The sequence below is a fragment of the Cryptomeria japonica genome, chromosome 11 (assembly GCF_030272615.1).
Source record: "Cryptomeria japonica chromosome 11, Sugi_1.0, whole genome shotgun sequence".
NCBI lineage: Eukaryota > Viridiplantae > Streptophyta > Pinopsida > Cupressales > Cupressaceae > Cryptomeria > Cryptomeria japonica.
Window position 1 is genome coordinate 696372685 of NC_081415.1, and position 23071 is coordinate 696395755.

At 37.1% G+C, this 23071-nt stretch overlaps 1 protein-coding gene across 1 annotated transcript in view; it reads right to left on the reverse strand.

Annotated features, from left to right (window-relative positions):
- The window catches only part of LOC131067157 (prefoldin subunit 6), a 48920-nt gene extending 26997 nt beyond the window's left edge, over nucleotides 1-21923 (reverse strand). The window contains exons 1-3 of the mRNA XM_058002102.2: nucleotides 21588-21923; nucleotides 21400-21470; nucleotides 20958-21082 (exon numbers count right to left, since the gene is read on the reverse strand). Of these exons, the coding sequence (XP_057858085.2) occupies nucleotides 20958-21082; nucleotides 21400-21470; nucleotides 21588-21663 (272 nt within the window). The 5' untranslated portion in view covers nucleotides 21664-21923. The remainder of the gene's footprint in view (nucleotides 1-20957; nucleotides 21083-21399; nucleotides 21471-21587) is intronic.
- Nucleotides 21924-23071: the final 1148 nt, after the last annotated feature.

A 23071-nucleotide genomic window follows, 5' to 3' on the forward strand; every position in this document is an offset into this window, starting at 1 on the left:
CATACCCCTGTCACCAAAACCTGCATCCCTATCCCCTAAGGCATTTCTGAGACATGGTGTTGAAAAAATGGGTGCAAGGGACTGTTGTGACCATTTCACACATCGCCCCATTAAAATGGGGACCCCCTCTTTTTCGCTTTTGTTTTGCCTATTCCTCTCTCTGCTTTTAGGATTTTGAGTAAGTGTGTGAGTCGTCTGGACTAGGGTTAAGCCTTAGGAGTTGCCTTTTGATATTTTCGAGCCGAGTCCAGTTAAATTTTGAAAGATAATTAAGCATCCTAACTGAGATTGCAATTTTGAAATGGCCTGAGTCTGTCAAGAAGTTGAGTATGTCTCAGGATGGGTCCAATCAGGATTTTGAGGGCAAATTCAAGTTAGGTCTAAGTGATAGCATTTTAATGATTAAATTATGCATTTTGTCTGGGTGGATTTTGACCAAATTTTGGAAGCAAGGTAACCGATTCCTGGCCTTGGAGATGACCTAGCCCTGCATGATGAAATGATCTGAAGACCTAAATTTTTGATATTTTGGCCTATAAGGGCAAAATCGCTCCTGTCCCTCTCTCAGGCACCAGGGCGAAAGTGATATTTTATGCATCTTGGTTATTGACTTGTTTTAATTGTTTTGTGCAGGGTCGCCAGGAGATACAATCGAACGTGAATTGAAGATTTTGAAGATTTTGAAGACTCAAAATGACAAGTTTTTTTAAGTTCAAGACAAGTTCGCTCCTGTCCCTCACCCAGGGACCAAAGCGATTTTCTTCAAAACACACCTTCTTGGACATTTTTTGGATTTGGACTTTTGTTCATAACTTGCGAAATGATGGTATCTTCCCCAGCAAAGGAAATTTGAGATGAAAATTATGAAGATTTGGTCTTAAGGACCAAGTTCGCTCCTGTCCCTCACTGAAGGACCGGAGCTTGTTTTTCAAAGTTGCACTGTCCTTGCAGGACCAAGACAATTTTTTGATTGGAAGAGATCAAGGAAAGTACGTTTTGCTCATTGAATATAACTTGAATGGACCACAATAGAGAAAATCGATCCAAATTGGCTACGGCGCTCCTGTCCCTCTCTCAGGGACCAAGGCGAATTTCAAAGGAAGCTCCTGTCCCTCTCCCAGGGACCAGAGCGATTTTCCCTCAAGACAAGTTTTTGGCAAAAGTGAAGCAAGTTTTACGTTTGGGATGAGTAAAGGAAGGCGTAATCGCTCTATTGAAGATAATTTTGAAAGATTGCAAAACACAAGTGGAGCCTATTTTGGCCAAGGCGCTCCTGTCCCTCACCCAGGGACCAGGGCGAAAAATGCATTATCAAGTCTTCCCTTCCAAATTTGGTCGAATCCAGGCCAAGGCACAATATGAAGATGATATTTGAACAGCTTCAAGAGAAAACAAAGTGGCAAAGACCGCAAAACTAGACGAGTAATGGCCAAGGCGCTCCTGTCCCTCACCAAGGGACCAGAGCGAAATATTCAAGTATGCCTAATTTTAAAATGCCACTTTCATTTCAAACATTCAAGATGGAGTATGCAATGACGTTTTTCGCCTTGAAGGCAATTGGAAGTTGACACGATCAAGGGTTTGCACCAAGAACTAAATGGCGCTCTTGTCCTTCACTCAAGGACCAAGGCGATTTTCATAAAAACAATCATTCCCTTCCAAAAGCCACGCCAAAGCAAGGTTGTACAAAGTCAAAAATGTCTTTCGAGGGGCGATGAACAAGGAACCAACCTTAAAAAATTGACTAACTCAAGCACAAATGCGAAATCGCTCTTGTCCTTCATTGGAGGACCAGGGCGAAAATCCTAAGAAGGTCAATTTTGCCTTGAGAAAACAAGCAAAACGTGCATACAACGAGAGATGAGGATCATTGCCTACCTCACATCATGAATTGGCGATTTGGAAAATGAAGTCTAAAGATAAAAGGTAGAGCGCTCCTGTCCCTCACCAAGGGACCAGAGCGAAATCTTCAAATTTGCCTGATTGCCTAAAATTTTGGAGTACTACTTTCGTTTGCAGGACTCGAGATGGATTAAGGAACAACGTTTCACGCCTTGAGGATGATTTGATATTGATATGATTAAGGATTTGTGCCATGGATTAAAGATCGCTCCTATCCTTCACTGGAGGACCAGGGCGATTTCTATAGAATCAATCATTTCCTTCCAAAACCACGTCAAGGCGAAGTCATGCAAAGTCCAAAATGTCTTTAGGAAGACAATGAATAAGGAGTTAACCTCAAAAGTCGACAATTTTAAGCTCAAAAGCAAAAAATCGCTCCTGTCCTTCACTGAAGGACCAGGGCGAATATCCTTAGAAGAGCTCATTTGGTATTGAAGAAACAAGTTTGGCATGCATAGAACAAACGAGGAAGATCATTGATTTCCCCCCAAACTTGAATTGGCGATTTAGAAGATAAAGATCAAGGCTAAAATGCATGAGCGCTCCTGTCCCTCTCCCAGGGACCAGAGCGATGTTGATAGATGTCCCTTATTCCTCCCATGCTTAGGTGCCAACATTTTTTGAATTGCATTAAATGCTAAGTCCGCTAAAACTTTGGAATATTTTTAATTAAAATGGGCATTTAATGAGTTCGCATAAGGCATTTAATAATTAATTTAGCCTTTTAAAAGATCGAAATTTTAATTGAAAAGGCATTTAAATTAATTAATTATTAAATTAAATAAAAAGGAGAGCGCTTGGGGTTTTATTTTAAATATTCTAATAAAGGTCGGCCTCCTCTTTATTTAATTTTTGTTTATTTTCGCCTATTTTCCAAGTCGGCCTATGGGAATTGCAATACATGAGCGCCTATATAAGAAAGGTACTTTGAAGCATTTTAATCCATCATTCAATCATTGTTTACATGCGATTTGGAGAAGCAATAGAAGGAGCGAAATCACATCCAAGGAGAGGTGTGAATTTCAATCCAAGAAGGAGTGCAAACTTTGTTAGAGGTGGAGCGAGTTTCCTTCAAGGCGTTGAAGACCCAAAGGGTGGTGAAGTTGATGAAGGAGGCGCCTTTGCTAGAAGACTTCGATCTTCATTTTGCCTAGCAAATTTCTTAATTTTTGCATCGTTTTTTAGAGCTAGTTCTCAAAGAGAGGTATGGCAAGATCTCCCTTGTTTAAATTTTGAAATTTTGAATTTCCAATTGCATAACCATATTTAGGAAATGATAATTCAAAGATTTATCATGAAGTTTCCTAAATTTAAAGCTTAAATCCAATCTATATTTCTACGTTCCAAGGTATATTGCTCATTATGAAATGTTGTGTAGGTGTCAAGATGGCGACCCCAAAGGCGGGAGCATCCACCAATCGTCCAGCCCTTATGAAGGAAGATCAAAGGAATGAAGAAATGGAGACCAAGATCGTGTCAAAATGGAGCAACATTGGAGATACCAACTTGGGAAACTTCAGTGTGAAGAAGTTTCGAGAGGTCCCTTACATTGGAAAGCCATCACCTGTCGCAAGAAGAATAATTGAAAGTGGCATTCTCAAGGCGGTCGGCTTCCCTCCAGCAGTCCAGTGCCATGAGCTGATGATCGAGTGTGCCCGCCATTATGACCCACAATCAAGATCGATCGTGTCCAAGGAAGGAAACACTTTGGCTTATCTTTCAGATGAGGCTATCAGTGAAGCTCTTCATCTACCAGAACATAAAGATATGATTTACAAAAGCTTGGAAGGAGCTAGATCTAAGTACGAAGATGATCCAGACACTTGCTTGAGCATCATCAACAAGAATTGGTTACTCAAAAGTCGTCCTCGCCTGAGCAAGATTCCCAACACACCACATAGGATCGACTTCCAGGAGGAGTACAGAGATTTGATAACCTTACTCAATCGAGTTACAGGGGCTCCTCAAGCCTTCTATTTTGAGAAATGGATGTTCTTCTTCATCCAAGTGATAGTTCAAGGAAAAGGAACAATTCATTGGGCTAGAATTATTAGCCATTGCTTGGACGTGCAGTTGACAAGACTGAAGGCTACCAAGTCATTCCACATGAGCTCATACATCATATATGCCTTGATCAGGAGTTTTGAGTATGCAGGACTACCTCACAGAGGAGCAATTGGAAGAGGACCTGGAGAAGTCAGAGTTTGTGACTCTTATGTTCATTTGCATCATCCACCTAGGAGTAATTACAAGTTAGTCAATGATACTTTCACAATGAACATCACCAGGACACTGCAAGGCGGGATTCACAATCGGCTATCTCAAGAGGCACAAGAACTTGTAAAGAGGTATGGTGCTTGGTTTATCCAATTCCAGAAGTTTACATATATCAAAGTTCATGGGTGTCCTTCACCTCCATATATGTTGCCAAGATATCCGACAGACAGAATAGTACTACTTGAGGTGACTAGGCAGTTGGCAGCTTATGCGAAGGCATTCAAACACAGGCATGGAAATGGGATTCCTGTACCTATCATACTAGGCAATTCGGTTGAGGTATGTCCTAATGTTCCAGCTTTAGATGATGCAGAAAGGGAGTTGGCCTTATATTCATTTTCATTCTTTTCATTGAGGGAGAATTTTGATCCTTATGGATATATAGAAGAGACAGTTGGTAGAAAATACAAGCATGAATGTCAGGTAGAGGACTTTTGGATGAATCTCTCAGATGATTTAGAAGTGAAAAGAAAGATGCATTCCAGATTGCCTTTGGATTTCATCAGGAAATGCAAAGTTTACAGAGTGGCCGATCAAGCTCAGGATAGTGGCAGGCACCTCCAGTCATCATATGATAGAGAAGACAAGGCAGTAAAGATAGATTGGAATGAACCTGAGGTTGTGGACTTAAAGGCTTTGATGGCCCCAGTTTTGTCCTGTACTCGCAGATGGGTTGATGTGCAACATCAAAAGTTGAGAGAGCAAAACATATCTATGACTTTTACTTTGGAAGAAAGGACGACAGGAGGAGCAAGCGCAAGTGAAGGCCATCCTCATCCTAGATGCACAAGCGAGGGCAATCCTCACCCCAGAAGCGTAAGTGAAGGCAATCCTCATCCTAGAGGTGCGAAGAGAAAGGAAAGACCTGAGAAAAGAGAATCTTCCAAGAAGAAGCAAGAAGCCAATCGAGATCGCTCATCCGGCACATCTTCTCGACAGGAGAAGAGGACACTTGAAGTGGAGGAATCTATGGAATCAATGGTTCAAAATGATAAACATGAAGAAGGACAGGCACCTCAACGTTCATCAAGTCAATCTCCCCAGGTCAATGAGCTACATGAAGACCAGAATGATGATGAAGCGACATCTCCTCTCTGGAAAGAAGAGCCACTACCTAAAGAAATACAAGTTAGAGAGACAAGGTCCGCCATTCCAGATTGGTTGAAGGAGAGACTAACAAGGGTGATTGTGATCGAAGACGAAGATAATGTGATTGATTTAGATAGCCTTGTCGGAAATTCTCAGGGAGTAACAGAAAAGAAGAAGGCCACCAAAATGTCCAAGATGATCAGAGATGAGACAGGGTCCAGGAAGTTGCAGATAGCTACACCGGCAGTGGACAAGTACGAGGGTGAAATCCTTGCAAAAGAATATGATGTAGAAACCGTTGAGCTTGGTCCACTCACCACCAAGCAGGCATTGGATGAGGCAACTGATTCATTTGAGGCACTTAAAGACAAGCTTAGAGGAGAAATGGAAAAGAATAGAAAACTTGAGAGAGAGGTCGGTGCTTGGAGAGGCTACTTTAGCCACCTCAGTCAGCCTTTGGGACGGCAGGATCCAGCAGTATCTCCTGTGCAAGCACTTCCCCTTGAATTAGTTGGCGAGGCAGAGAGAGTTAAGAGCTTGGTCCAACTTATGAGCTCTTGGATTGGCAAATCCCATACAGTTGCCGTTGAGTTTGCAACAAGAATGATGCAGACCATCCATCGGGCTATCCAGGTCCTTGAGATCATCCACAACCTAATGATAACAGTAGCCGCCTTTGCTCATACTAAAGATGTTATCATTCCTGTTCTTCAAGTAATCAGGCAAACACCAAGGAAGACCTTAGCACAAGAAAAGATAATGGATGGAGGAGCTCATAATTTACTCCAGTGGTCTACTTTACTCCAGATGAAGGAGGTTCTTTTTGAGGATACCAGCGCCAAATGCAATCAAGTGGAGGAGGTCATCCATCCAATCCAGGACAAGGTGTTTGGGGTTTTATGCACTATTCTTGGTAGAAGGATCGAAGTTGAGACAGATGTGGATCTTCAAGAGTTGGAAGAAAGGGTCAAAGTCATCTTTTGCAAAGATGAGAATGTTATTTCAGATGAGCAGAGAGATCAAATGTTTGCTACTGTGCTCCTGATTGAGAAAATCAAGGAACTCGAACCTGAATGGGACGCAGCTCTTCTCAAGGCCTTTGATCAGATTATTCACTTAGAAGAACGAATGAGGAATCTTCCCGAGATTCCTATTGCTGAGATTGAGGGAATCGTGTCCAGATTCATTGCATATGCTAAAAAGGAGCATTGGAAAGGAAATAAGGTTCTAGAAGAGAGGTTGTTATAGATGACATGGCACCTTAATTGTCATTGGTCTATGTTTCCTAGATTTTTGTGCCAAATTAAATATTTGGCTATGCATTTAATATTGTTCAATAAAAAGGGAACTTTTGTAATAAAACCCTAATTAGGGTTTAGGTGTCAGAATCTCAGCCGTTGATCTTCTTTTGATCTGGGCCGTTCATTGTAATTGAGGATGCTATATATAACCTCATTCATTTTCATTTTGTAATTAGAAATAGTGAGCAATAAGAAATAGTTAGAAGATTAGAGCTTTTGGAGAGAAGAAAGTTATTTTGTAGCAAGATTGAGTTTGAAGAAAGAATTTCAAACAATTGTTGTCTATTTTGGCTTGGAGATCAATAAAATATTGAAGTTATGGTGTTTTATTGCAATTCTTGTGGCTATCTTCATGGTTGTTTGTTTTCTTGAATCATTCTCAGTCGAAGTAGTATTTAAGTTTGAAGGACTAAGTGTTGGGCTTGATCTTTGGTGAGATTCATGTTCCAAACCACTAGCTTCTTACTGATTGTAGGAACGCCTTGTGTGGTCAACTGGAGAGACTTGAATTGTTTAAACCTTCAATCGTCATTGAGCTTTGGATATGTGCCTTTGTGGTAGTGTCAATGATCCTTGATGAATTGAAAAATCATTTGTTACCTTAGAAGATCGCATCAATTTCAGTTGGGTTGTTATTTCATGGCAATATTGAAATTGGTAGAATCTTGCCAAGTCTAGCCTACATTGGGTCATTCTTAGGATTAGATTAGAATTTATCCCTTGCAAACCCTATCCTTTGATCTTTTTGAAAACTTGTTAGTTTAGAGAAATCTTGTTCCTGCAGCTTGGAGGACGTAAGGCCCCTTGATGAAACAGCATTCACAACGACCACTGGTGCTTATCCACACGTAGAGACCCTACATAAAAGAACATTGGAGTCACCTTGATTGATCCTTTTTTGCGACATCTTCAGCAATCAGAGACTTTATTCAAGAGAGGATAAGGTACCCTTGGGTATTTTATTCTGTGTATGATTGTGTACAAAATACACGTCAACAGGGACCCACATAAACAAATTGACCATTTGTCATTTTATATCATTGAGGCCTTTTGTTGTAATGAATAATGGATTTTTTTAATTTGGTTGCTGCTATACTTTAATCAATAAGCATTGATCATTAAATATGTATTATAAAATTCAAGGCATCAATTGAATGTTGATGTCAAAGACAGCCAAACTTGTAAAATTTTGAATTTCCAATATATATAGCCATCCCCTGCCATCCCAAAACAATGACTTCCAGACTGTTTTCACTCAAATGAATCCTGCAGTTCCATGATGTACCCATCCTGAAAACACCATGGAGCATGGCTATTAATCTAATACAGAGTAATCAAGAACACCAGAACATAGAAGTTAAATTTCCCGAGTTCAACCAAAGCAAATATAGAGCCTGAAAAGAGGGTCAAGTTAATTTCCAAGCTATAAACTAGTTCTTTAGATTGTCAAATAGTTTTGACCAATAGCAGAATTTAACTAATTCAAATCATCTGTAATGTCCCTACTTTGAAATATAATTTAATAATAATAAATAATATTAATAATAATAATAAAATTAAAATCCAAAAGAATAAATATAAAAATTACATTAAAAAGAATATAATTAAATATAATTATATTTTGATTAAAGTTAATGAATGGTCAAAAGGCATGAAATGATAAGTTGTGACTCCCTCAAACGTGAGATATAACCAATTGAAGAATATCAATCAATTTTAGTATATTGAAATAGATTAATTATGCTAATCAGGTAGGGGACATTACATCATCCTAAAGAGTTTTATTAATTCTCATCTCATAGGTAAGCAAACTTTATAAGCTGTTTTTGCCCAATCACTACTTTTTTTAATCTACTTTATCAAAAATAACTGAAAAAAACAGTGTTTCTCCAAGCTTCCAGGAGTGAGGGGAATGGGGACGGGGTTTGGGGGACGGCAACTACTTTCCTATATTTTGAGGATGGACACACACACTTATATGTATTATATATTATTATATATTATAATGTATATATATATATTAGTCGAATACAAATTCACAAATGACTCTAAGGCCATGGTTATCAATAGCCATTTGTAAATCTCAAAAATAATTAATAGTAGTTTAACTCTCCATGCAGCCTAATAGTTTACCATTATTTGGCTCTTTCACTAAAATTTATTTGACAACATATTCTTCAGGGCAAACGGGAGCAGGGTACTGTACTATATATATATATATATATCAAATCTTGATATTAGTCTATTACAAATTTACAAGTGGCTCTAAGACCATGGATATTAATAGTCATTTGTAAATTACAAAAAAGTTATTTAATAATATTAAAATATTAATAGTAGTTATTTATAATAGTTAAAATTATTAATAGGAGTTTAAGTTTATATTCTCCATGCAGCCTAATAGTTTAAAATCATTTGGCTCTTTAACTAAAATTTATTTGTTACTAATTTTTATGAATGCATCTAATAAAGCATGTCACTGTCAATGTATTCTTCAGAAAAAAGAGGAGCAGGGTACTGTACACTAGTTCTAAGAGTAAGAACATCATTGTGGCATATCCAGTGCTATACAAATATGTCAGTAGAGTTGGTTCAAGATGGCTGGTGGTACTGTGAAGAATGTTTGATTGTCCACCATAGGATTTTCAAAGTGCATAATTGACCTCATGATTCATCACCGCACAGCTATTTCAATCAGTACTCTCTTTGGATATTCTTCATAGCACATAAGCACAGTTTCCCCACTTCAATGTTGTTTATAACTAGGTAAGAAGGGTTCGGATTGCATTAAGGCAACATCTGAACCCATATAGGACTGGGTCCTATCCTAGAAAGGGTAACGTGCCCCCAAGACAGGACCAGCCCATTTCTCCACGCCACAATTAAATCAAATTGGCACCAAAATCCATTAAGGCCGACTTAGGAGTTATATGGGTTAAGAGCTCATATAAATAAAGATCAAATGCAAACTCAAATCAATCAATAATTCCTCATGCAATCAGCGAAATAACTCTGCAATCAAAGGCGTGAAATATAGAAGAGGACTGTGCGAATCAGTTCAATAAGATAGAAGGCATTTGGTATTCCTTAATGCAGACTTGGTGTAATTAGAAGGGGCAGATCTGATATGTTAAAAGGGAGCAGGTTTGAAGAGTCAAGCTAAGTATTGTATTGATACAATTAAGATTAAATACATAATCTGACCTGTGGGTCTTTAATGCTGGGTTCTTCCTCCTTGGAGGTTTTCCCAAGGTATTTGTGTTGGTCTCTTGCTCTCTTGTTTTCATTCTCGCATTTACTTGATTATGGTCTACTTAATGTTAGCAAATAATTAAATGCTCCAAAGCTGATTACTGAACTAGGTCACAAATTTAACATGGTATCGGAGCCAAGTTGTAATCAGATCTAGCATCTTGTAGCCTAGATCTTGCACCTTCTTGCTGTCGTATAATGATGACAGGTTCCAGGATTGAGGAAAGTTTGAAAAGGTTTTGTGATCAAAGGTTTAGCATGGTCACATCTTGGTCCAGCATGCTTGAAGATCCGACTCTTCAGCGTCATTCAAGCTAAGTATTTTTGAGTCATTGCATTCTTGATTGCAAGATATATTATACTCAGCTTATCCAAAGGATTGAAGTATTATCATTTGGCTGACCCAGTTCTAGGTCGTATTGATTTTATGATTCTAATTGTCTTAGTTGGTAGACTTATCTAATATAGATATCATCATGATTTGCATACTTCTTTTGGAACTTAGAAGGTAATCTAAATTTCTAGTTGAGTATTGCAAGGTATTATAGATCGACTCTTCGTTAATACTTTGATTGGAATCAAGAATGTCTTGGACTCATCATCCACAGTTGTCATCTATATAACCAAATGTCTTGGACTCATCATCCACAGTTGTCATCTATATAACCATGATCTAAATACTTGTTATGTTCTCTGCACATGTAATTTAGATATTGTTATTATGTTAAATAACATGGACTGGTTCTATTATTGACTTTTGCTCTAAAAGTTCTAAGTATCCTTGTGATGAATACTTATATGCATTCTAAGTAAGTAGCGATGCTTGGTTGAGTTATGTTTTTTTTAGAATGATCTTCATTCATGACACTTCTTATTGACTTGAATTTCTACTTGACATGAACAACTTATGGAGATGTGTACAGTCATGAGGAGCTAATGATTGTTTGCCTTGGCATCATTGATATAAGTATACCGTCTGAGGTGTAGGAATTTTATGAAGATGAACTCTTAATGAACAGATCGAGATCACTTTGACTCAATATTTTGGCCTATGTGTAATTTCACTAATAGGTGTTCCTGATAGAAAAGTTTAGTTGAAAGATGACTTGCAATCATGTTCATAGTATGCAAGGATTAATGTTAGACAAAGAACCTCATTTTTCCTGTCTATTACACAGCCTTGTAGTTCGTACAATATAGATCTTCTTCATGTGCCTTTTGACATATGGGATTCTTCTATTATCATAAACTACCTTGAGATTTGTTTGGTTTTGATCAAGTATAAAATTGTGCTTGATGGTTAACAAAGAGTATAACTAATGAGTATTTTATTAATATCATTTTGTAGAATGATGTTGTTATTAGATCAATTTTATCAATACTCACTTGTTTTGATTTACTTCTAATTACTTCCTCTGGACTGAACTGCAAATAGATGAACTAATGGATATTATGGCTGCATTCAATCTTTGGTCTTTTCTAGTGTTTCTTTTGAGATGTTCTCAACCTTCAAATCTGACCATTGATGTGAAGAATGAGATCTACTACAAATGTTTTATGAAGAAGTTATGTTTTAGGGCAAATCTCTCTTGTAATACCAAAGATAATGATCAACCATGGACCTTAATGGAATCTTGAGTCATGTCGTCTGTTTCAAGAGATTGAATTTATATCTTGCCTTACTAACGTTGCACAATGTTGCTATTCATTGGCTGAAACTATTTTTTACAAATCTGTGATTCTATTTGTGATTCCCCTTTGAAAGACTTCGCAATTGATTTCTTAGGATTTTCGTTTTCTATCGATAACATTTATTGGCAATCTTGTTGTGTAATCTCTTGATGAAATTTATCCTCATCTTATCTCAAACAATTGTGCTATGGGTCCACCTTATTGAAAGATAGATGGACAGAATCCTTGGGATTAACATAAAAGATTGATTGTGCAGAAGTTAAGGGGGAGCACCTCCTTCTGAGTTGGTATGCTCTAACCTATGTTGGTTGATTACCTTTTATTATGAGTATTAGCGTGTAATTCTTTTCTTGGGTCAAGCATTTTCAATTTCATTATAGAGTATGATTTCCTATCCCGGAGTACAAGAAATTGATTGGATCTTTCAGTGGCTTGGAATGCTTCTGAAACAGGGCATACTAAATCTTCAAGGGAAATTATTGGGATGGGCATACACTCAAAGGAAGTTCAAGTACTTTGGAAGCTGTGATTGGACACAGTTGCTGCTGAGAGGGAGTTCCATCTATTTTGGTGTATCTTAAGGGGTTATGAGATTCAGGTGTGCAGATTGAAGAAAGCCCTGTATGGCCTCAAACAGGACTCTCGTGCTTGGTATGAAAGAATACTTGTTAAGTTTAGAATTTTGTAAAATGATGCTGACACTAACATCTACTTTAAGTCATCCAATGATGAAATGCTAATTATAGTTCGATATGTGGATGATTCATTTCTTACTAGTAAAGATGAACTTATCATTAGATGTAAGAAAGATCTAGCTTCAGAATTTGAAATGAAGAACTTAGGTTTAATAGGTCTACAAGTATGGCAAAGGTCTATCAAAAATTTTCTAAGTCAAGGAAAGTATACTATTGATATTTTGAAAAGATGGATTGTAAACCCATGTCTACTCCTATGGAATCTAACTTAAAGAAGTTAAGTGTTTCTGCAGCTAATTCTAATTTTGCAGATCCATCAGAGTATAGGCAGTTGATTGGATCATTGATGTATCTAGTTAACACTAGACCAGACATATGTTTTACAGTGAATGCTCTCAGCCTGTTCATGAGCTTGCCCAAACATGTTTATTGTGTTGCAGCCAAGCACATCCTAAGTTACTTGCGAGGCACAGTTGATTATGGGTTGAAGCTGCTTAAGTTCAGATTGGTCAAGAAGTGTTATGGACAAGGAAAACTCTTCAAGCATTCACCCACTGTGATCTCTTGGACCTACAAGGACAGTCCTCAGTTGCATTAAGTATTACTGTAGATAAATACATTGTTGCAAGTGTTGCATCAAGAGAAGCAGTGTGGTTTCTCAAAATTCTTGTTATGCTATTTTGATTTATCATCAGGGTTGTATATTGATGCTTGACAATTCAGTGTTTTATGGCAAGACAATCCTGTATTGCAGATGTTCTCACCAAGTCTCTTGAAGCTTGAGATAGACTTGGAGCTGTGGAGAACACCGCCTTGGTTGAGAGGGAGTCTCAACCTTTGTGATACATTGTGTTGAATCAACCATCCTCTGCGGGTAATGTAAGATGGTAGAAAAGATCCTCTCCACCCTCTACGGGCAATGTAAGGTGGATCCAGTCTATGCTTGTGTGCGAGCTGGAAGACTATGTTATGTAGCTCCATTCTATGCTTGTGTGCAAGATGGAAGACTACAATATTCTGATTATGTCTATTCCATTTCTTGCTTGTGTGCAAGATGGAAGATTATGATGTTACATTCTTCTTTGGGAGAAGACTAAGGTAAAGACAATGAATAATGGATATGCGTGATCGATGGCATGGAAAGACTCCATGATGTGCATGAATAATTGTGTATGTATTCATGACTTGCAAGTGTGCATGTTAAAGTTTGAAGTTATAGATTTAACCAACATATAATTGAAAGAATGGACCATTTTTTGACTTCCCCCAGTTGCCTAAAAATGACTAGCTGTTGGAATCTAGCATCCATAAAGTTTCAAGCTTATAGCATCCCTCAATTTTCTAATCCACCCAGAAGAATGAAACTCAGAGGATGTCATAGTAAGTTTAAATTAATGTGACTCTGCAAGATCTTGCGAAGAAGTGGTGGGGAAAACCCTTCAAATCTAGGACTCACAATGTTTCGTCTATATAGGGTAAACTATGTTGGTATTTGTGTTCAAAATTGGTGTTTATGTGGGTATTTAAATTAGTATTACAAAAGGTATCATAATATTAAGTTGTTGAGAAACAACTTATTATTAGTCACTTGGTTTGTTAGAATAATATGTTGGTTAATATTTTGTTAGAACAACTCGTCTATGAAAAGTGAGTTGTTATAGGAGGTTTCCTAGAATATAGGAAATGAAAATCCTATATACATAATGGACTATTAGAGTGTGATATAACAAAATATATGATTATTATTTTGTTCTCTGAATTCTATAAACTAAAACATGCCAAGAATTGCCTAAGAGACTGGTAAAAACAGTATCTTTGGTGGCATCTTTTCTGAAACAGATATCTCAGGAGGAAGACATTCTAACCATCCACTATAAAACCTAGCAATCTGGTTTAGACAAGCACTATTAAATCCAAAAAAGAAACCCTTCAAAAGCCTAGTCCAGAATTCTTATTTTCCAAGAGTTGCCTAAGGCTAGAAAACAAGTTACAGATCAACCATGTCTCTCTCATCACTGCTCAAGAGGACACTTCCTTCAACTCCCTGCAGATACTTAGTATGAGGCTCTAAATTACTTTCAAAGTTTCCTTTCAAAGAAAAATTAGGATACAATACTAGCACAAAGCGATCTGCTTAGGTTCATTTCTAAATAGAGTTCTTATGTCCAGAAATAAGCTCTACTGGCACCCATACCAAAAGAAGCATAATTGCCCTCCTCATTAAAAATGTTAAGCTCTTAGACCTGATAGATACAAATCAAGTTTCTATCAGGATTTAAAGGAAGCTGAAAAATGTTGCAAAAGCATGCAGCACAATAAATGAGGCCTGAATCCTCCCAGTTAAAGGCATAAAAGGCAATTGAGTCTGTTAGAAAAATGTATTTTCTGAAACTTAACTTCAACAGTGCTTCAAGGGTAATCCTACAAATGTGGGAGCAAATGTTATTTTGAGAGAGAAAAAGGGGTTGTTTTTGAAAAATGGGCATTTCAGTTTCTTCCTGAGTCTTTGGGCTAACAATAAAGCAGAATGGCTTGCTGTTCTGAGAGATTTCACCTTGCGATAGAGATGGGTTGTAAGCCATTAATTGTGGAAGGGAACTTGATGGGTTGTCTTCCAGGGGATGTCCAAAATAGACTGCTCGAGTCAAAAGCTAAAATTTCTCTAGGAAGAAGTGTAGCTGTTTGCAACTTTATGGATGTTATTTTTAATCATTGTTTTTGAGAATGCAACAAGGCAGCTGATTTGCTAGCCAATGCCGAGGCGAATCTTAATACTCTCTCCTATCTTGAGGCCACCCATGCAGACATTTGGAACAAACTCAGTGCTCTTTTAGAAAATGATCTCCTCCTGTGAGGTTAAGCTTTGTGCTGAGATGTGCTAGGTGGGGCCGTCAGATTAGGTTTTCTTTGACCTTAGTACCCCCTCTTTTATTGTTAGTCTGTTTCCCGATGAGATGTAACAGTTGGCTTAATGAGATTTGTGCTTCAAGTTGATAATGTGATAGTGGATGCTTGTTGGCATCTGTGTCTTCCATTTTAACCAGCTTACCTGCCTCTGCACGGCAATGTGTCTTTGAATTATGCTGTGTACTCTGTGTTTCTGCCTTGTCCATGTTGCTTCTCCTATGGTTGTTGGTGGGGCTTGCAGTATTTTGTGGTGACCTACTCTAGGTCCCATTTGTCATGGCTTGAGGGAAGATAGTTTCCCAATCCTTAGACGCTTTTCATCATAGTGCAGTGTCAACTGAGCATTTCAAAACTGTTTTTGAGTGTTCATCTCCAGGTTTTTGTTGTGACACCCTCACCTACGGTTCACTTTATTCTGCAAGCACCAGCATCTTTTGGTGACCTTCATGTGCTCAATGAGGAGGTATTGGCTATCCATCACCAGCTCTGCAACCTTCAATCTTTTTGTGTGGAATTGCATGCAGTGGTGAAGCACCTTCTTGTAACTCATGTGCATGGGACGTTGGAGGTTACAAGTTCAAATAAACCTGTCATTTATAGCTGATGGGCTCTTCTTTATTCAGAACAACACAAGGAAACTATTAAATGTATTAACTTTCCCCAGCTAGCAGATGCCTCTTTGCCTCGGTCACAAATGTGGGTTCTACTCCTGCTTGCAGTAAGGGTGTTGGTGGGTGGGACTTTTTGCCTTTCCTCTAGGTTATGATGATTCTCTCAGCTCCTTTGTCGGCAGATTTTCTACATTTCCTGGGTCACTTTTGTTTCTCTGTTGGCTATTGTTTCCCATCTGTATGCTTTTTGTTTGGTTGGTGGGCTTTTTACCCTTTCTGTCAGTATCTATGTATTTTGCTCATTTTTCAGTGAGTTAAGGCCCCATAAAATTCCTCCTTCAATTGTCAACAAAAAGAATGATGAGACCAAAAAACCTGGAAGAAGTTTTACGGGGTTCAACTGCACCTTCTTATTTCTCATACCAAAAAATCAAATGCACATAATTATTGTCAATTTCACTGCTCAACAGCATTACAAAATCATCATCAAGATGACAAGATCATCCCAACAAGACATAAGTCAATTTTAAGTCCTAACAGACATTATTTATCTGAACACGATGACTTGTCAGTTGTCAGGGGCAACCAGATTTTGGATGGCATTATTATTATGCATGCATTAATGTATTATTTGTGATGTTAAAAAAGTAGGTGGTCTGCTTATCAGATTAGACATTGGTAAGAATTATGTTCAAGTTAACTGGGAGTCTCTTCCAAGATTTACTTCACAGTTTGACTTTGTTTTATCTCAAAAGGTGCGTACTTAGGTTAAAAATGTAATCTATTCAGTCATGTTCTAAATATTGTGTATTTAAACCTTGTAAAATTTATTTTTTACTTTTGATTTTCAAACAGATTGCTAAGATCCATTTTGCCTCCAACATAAGATGACTTGTAAAGGTTCATGAGGCACTTTCTAACAGTGTCATCAGCCCATATTGGTCCCTATGGAAGCAATCTAGCACTGCAAAGCAGCAAAGGTTAAGCAAATGATCCTAGGTGACATTTGCTGGGATTGTGTTGAGTATCTCCTCATTTTCACCAAGCCTATATTGAGCATGATCTGTTATAGCAACATGGATAGACCCTGTTTGAGTGAGGCATATGATGGCATTGACTCAATGATTGAGTAAAAAGTAGTCATCATAAACACACAAAAAAGCAAAATCCTAAAGAAAAATTCTTCAAACTACACAAAATCATTGAAGAGAGATGGAACAAAATGACCACTTTGCTACATATTCTTGCCTTTGCATTGAATCCCAAATATTATAGTGTTGAGCTCCTTTTTGTGACAACAAGAATTACCCCATATAAAGATGTTGAAGTCAATATAGGGTACAAGACAACACTTCATAGACTCTTCATTCATCATGACATATGTGATGCAGTGAAGGTTCAGTTCATGGAATTTGCATGCTCCAATAACTGTGGACTTGATGCTCTTCAAGACAAGTATATGGTCGATGCTCATAGTTGGTGGTACTTCCATGGCCAGCCATTTGCACCTACAAACTCTTGTGATTAAAATTTTATTGCAAGTAAATTTTATTAAAAATATAAAATCATCTTTTAAGTTTTATTTATATTTTAATTTTTTAAATTCATTTTTTTAATTTTGTAACTCTTAACTCTATAATTTTGTCTTAATTGGTTGCTAATTCATCTACATTTGAGGGAAATTGGAGCACAACTCCTTCATCCACTCAATAAAGCAAAATCAACTACACTCAAAAGAAAAAAAGGGCTTGGTTTATGTGCATTCAAACTTGTGGCTCCTTACACAAAGAAAGTGGCTACAAAGAAGGGGGCATAGTGAAGTGGGATATCTAGCCAGAGCATATTGACTTGATGCTTCCACTTCCCACTTTGTCGCACTTGATGTTGATGATGAATATGAGCCAATGAGTGAGCATGGGAGTGCTAGTGCCAGTGCCACTAGCACTATTTGTGGTTCTCCTAATTTACCACTACCTACATCATCAAATATGGATGGTGATAATGATATTTTTGAAGACCCATATGATGTTTGATCAATGATGGCTGGTTGTTTACACTTGACATTATTATTTTTTAACTTTGATAATATCATGACATTCAAATTTGACAAATATTTGACAATTAATATGGTGGTTTTGTTTATTATATAATATAAGATGCAATGTGTGGTGTATTTTGAACTTAATTGCTGCTGCAAATATGTATATATTCCTGATTTTCATATGTTTTTGTATAGATGAACCCAAACCAAAAAAGATTTTGTCTGAACCTGCAAACCAAACCCTCAAACCCAAACCCAAACCCGAAACAGTACTACGACTGGTAACTTAGAATATAAACATTATCCTACTACACCTAGGATTATGTACAATAGTGTTACATTCCCCCCTTAATCCACTAGGTTAGTGAAAAAAGTTAACAAAATTAATGTTCGTGTTGTACATTGAGCAACTTGTTTATGGAGCCTCATTTGCTTGATATGAAGCTCCAATCTTCTGCAGAAGGTTTTCCCTGAGAGATAACTTGTTCCCTTCTGCAATTTTAGAATTTTCAAGAACCAAGATATTGACTAAAGACTTGAGTTTGTTTTCTCAAGTCAAGTCAATTAATTGTCCGTGATGCTATATCCCATTTTGATAGAATATGGCACCCATTTGTTGTGAAATTTGTGAATCCATCACCATTTTTTGTGGTAAATGAAAACTCAGCATTACTTCGAAGTGATGAAATTCTATCCCCTTTCATGCATAGTCATCAAAAAACCATTATGTAGTGTGCAATCTCAGGAGTTCAGATGTTGAATTGAACATTACTTGCTGAAATGTTGTAGTGATAAGTGACAATATGACATAATTTGAAATGACCAATCCAAAATAGACAATGCAAGAAATCTCCAAGTACCATATTCAACAAACTCGAAACTTGAATCTTGATATTCCCCACCATAAGATGCAAGTGAAGAGTTGCTACAAGAGCCTTCCTGGAAAGAGAACAACATATATGAACCTATGTATAGAGATGCACAACTCAATGGCACCCTTTCAGGTTTTCATCACAAGTCTCCATTAAGACACCCATTCAAGAATTCAACTTAATGGGGAGAGTTTATAAGCCACCCTTTCAGGTTTCCAGCTTACAACTCAAGTGCAAAAGAATAATCAACAAGAAGCTAGCCTCAAATAATTTGTGCTTGGTTGCATAAAAGATGATCCCAACATGTTCATTATCACTATCCCAATCACATTGACTGCAGAATTATCCTCTGTGGAAATTGGGTGTACCTCTACAATATTCTTAGTAGATTGTCACTCAATAGTAGAAGTATCAATATCTGCAATGCCAAGCTAATCATTAACTAGATCAACAGCAGCATCCACATCATTAGTGGCCAAGCTCAACAAGCTCACATGCTAATGCTCAACAATATCTATAATGTTGAATTTATTATCAACTAGATTGACAACAACATTTGAATCACAAGTACACAATCTATCATTTGAAAGGGTGGATTAGGCTCTCCTAGTGGATTTTGACAATAGGCAAACCTTAACTTAACATCTGGAGTGATCTCTCCATTCAGAATGCATATACTTCATTAAATTGAGAGGCAGATCTCTGACATAACAATCATTTGAGGAATGTGTATGTTGACCACATGATAAACAAGGATGTAGATCAATACAGTGACTAGAGATATGTCCTCGATGTCCACAATGAAATGTTTGGACTTGATGGGTTTTAGTGGCAACTTGTCGATTTCACAAGGCTGACCAACAAGTAAAGACTCAACTTGATTGTTGTTTAGATAACCTCCGAACACAAATTTGATAGGTTTCAAATATTCTAGTATATGAAAATTCACAACACTTGTATACACTAGACAAATATGATGTTTGTTGGGTTTTTTTTGTCTCCCGAACATGCATAGCTATTGGAGATTCAACAATAGGACTGACAAGTATTCTATCAATGATGAAATTGGCCAATACACTTTTAGATTTAGACACAACAATGTTTTGTGACATGGGAGGAGGCTCAACAGTTTTCTTTCTTCATGAACCTTTTGTCTCTATCGGTCTTTAAAGTTGAATTTCTTGAAGAAGGAACATAAATGTTGACAACATCTTTTTTCTCTACTAAGGTGTTACATGTCTGGTCTTATATTTGATCTTGCAGCCTATTAATTTCTTGTCACCATGTCATGTATTGATTGCAAAATTGCATAAATAGAGGCCTATATTGACACTAACATTCAATTATTATTTTTATGCTTTTTATTTGTTCCTAATGTTATTTTGTAATAATAAAATGCCATTGGTGTATGATGTGGACATGATTACAAAGATTACACACACATCTAAGTCAAATTCCATTAATAATGCTCAAAGACAATAAAATTAACAACAAATATGACTTTTGTTATCAAATAGATATGGACTGGATCCTCATCACTACCATAGCTTTCCTTTTTTTATATACTGCCAGATCAATATACCAAACCTCATGATATGCTTGCCCTTTCAATATACCCTATCAGTATGTGGAAGAAGCCCATCCTTTCAATATACCGAACGGTATGTGGAAGAATCTTGTCATTTCGATGTACTTGGTAGTACATGAAAAGGGCATTAAAGCAGATGAGAGTGGAATGGAACGTAGCTCTTAGGCAACGCATGAAAAAGATTCACCCTATCAACGAAACCTTAGAAAGAAATCAGAATTTCTTCTTGTCAAGATTTATATCTTACAATAGCAACAAATAGGTGAGAGAAAGGGAAAATAAAAATGTCCTCATTTCTCCTTGACGATTTATAAAGACTAAGCCACAAACACCATTGTCGCACTTAGATTAGGTAGTAAATACAGAAATTCAATGGCAACAAATTGACCTATAAACCTGAACTAGGAACATCATGTATATCCAATCCTGCAATTTATTTTTGGTTGCAAAATTTGTTTGGATTTTTGGACTTTTGATTGCACCAAAGAAAAAAAAAAGACGACTTATTACTTGAAATTTTCAACAAATCTTAAAAATGTCCCCCCTCCCGAAATATTCTAAAAGGATAAAGTGATGCTAAACATGACCTCCACCAAATAACCTGCTAAATATACCCGCACTAATAAAAGTTTCCCTTTTAACCAATTATAATATCTATCTCCTCTAAAAGGCATTTACAGTATAAAATACACTTAACTTTGAAACACGCATTTAAAACCAATAAACTTACAGTTCTGCAGTTATGTACTCAATCCTCTTGCTAACATTGGCCTTCGCTTCGGCAAGATCCTGCTTCACTAACACAGGTCCAATCAATTTATATACATTGGCATCCTCACTTAGTAACTCCAGCTCCTGCGCACATATAATACACAAGTGAATTAAATTATAATAGGCCAACTCTGACAAAGGGGTTGTGGCGCATTGGTCATAGGAGACCCTTGCAAAAACATGAGTTGGTTTCAATGCCCCTATGACAGTTCATAGCACTCGGGGGCAATTGGTGAGGTTGCAATGTCATTATTATACGAAACACTCTACTAAACCTAAGTTTATCAAATACCGATAAGCCTACAAAACAAACCTAACCCCATTCAAAATTCACAAAACAAAGAAAAAACCCACAACACTAGTGAAAATAACATAGTAAGAAGAAGAAATAATGTCCTTACCTTCTGGACCATTTCATTTTCACCATGCTGGATCGTATACTGTTTTCTGACTTGATGATTCTTTGCAATGTCTGTAATTAAACAAAAGATAAATCGTGTGTATTGCATTATTTTATATACTGTTTTAAACGAGAGCTGTGTGACCTTTTTTTTAATAACAGATAACTGAAAAGATATAAACTGCATACCCTTTTGAATTTTGCTAAGAGAATTGGCATGGTTTTCCAGCTGATGCTGCAGATCCCTGATGGCCGGTGTACTCATTATTGCAAAAATGGATGTAGAAAAGCCAATGAACCGTTTCCAAAAACAGTGAAAAATGTCAAGGTATTTTTAAAGTAGCTATTCGGGTTCTCTTCTAAAATTTATGAATTTATTGTTATTCGTCAGAGCAAACTAATGAAAACATCAACTTACTTCGCTAGGGTTTCTTTCTCGAGGAAAACTAAATTGATTTCCGACAAAACAATACTACCACGATTATGGAAGTTTCCGTGGAATTTTGAAGTTATACAATCAAGCTGAAGGGCACTTGGTTTAATCTTAAAGACAACCGAAAAAAAAAAATTAAGTCTCTTAGAATCAAATTTTAACTACATTTTTTCAGGCATTGTGATTTGGTCGATGAAAAGATAAAATATATGTTAATTAATCTAATAAAATAATTAATAATTAATTTTATTTACATAATTTTGTACATTTAATTCACATAACGTTGATGGATTCAATATTTGTTTTATTTCCTTCTAATCGAAATTAGAAAAATGGATCCAACCCATTTAGTATGAATATGTCATTGTTTTTTGTCAAAACTACTCTAATCTGATCATCTTGTTACTGACTGTAAAGCTCCAAAAAAGTAAATCCCCAAACAAAAAAATACAATCAATCTGTAAATGGATGCAAAGGCTTACTACTTTTTTACTGAAGAGTTCATTAATATTATGAAATCTTTGACTAAACAGACTGCTTAAAATTCCCTTATGCCCCCCCACTCTTGCAGCAAGTTATACCCCCTCTTGTTGAAGTTGCTAAACCCTTAGATTTCTTATGTACCCTTGAGGAAGGTGAGATCCCCAACCCCACTACTATTGTTGTTGTCCACAGTTTTGGTTCCAAGAGTGTCCCCTTGGATGATGTGTTTCCCACTTCTTTGTTGCCTCCCAAGGCACCTATTATTGGCTTCTCTCTACAGAACATTCGCTCCTCATCTACAACAATTCAACCCCCTAGGGGTATTGTGCTTTCCCCTAGAGCTAGCCTGAGTGGTCCCTCGAATGGACTTGGATGGACAACACCAAATAAGAAAGCTAGGATCAAGAAGATTGATGTGGGGTTTGATTCAAAAGTTGGTTAACCCTCCTAATGTCTAACAAGATATAAGGAAGTAGCAAGAGAGATTGTGATTGGAAGGTAGAAGACCTCGGATTCCTCTACAAAGTGCCATAAATGAAGTTCATCTCCAGAAATATGAGAGGCTTAAATAGTCTTCAAAAACAACACTCTCTCAAGAACTGTTAAAAAAGATTGACATCCTCCTAATCCAAGGAATTAAAAAAGATACCTTCCATTATGCGGCTAACTATATCTAGTTAGCTGCCAATTTTCTTATAACTGATGCACAAGGTGCCTCTAGGGGAGTCTTTACTATGTAGGACGCTATGCTTATTTT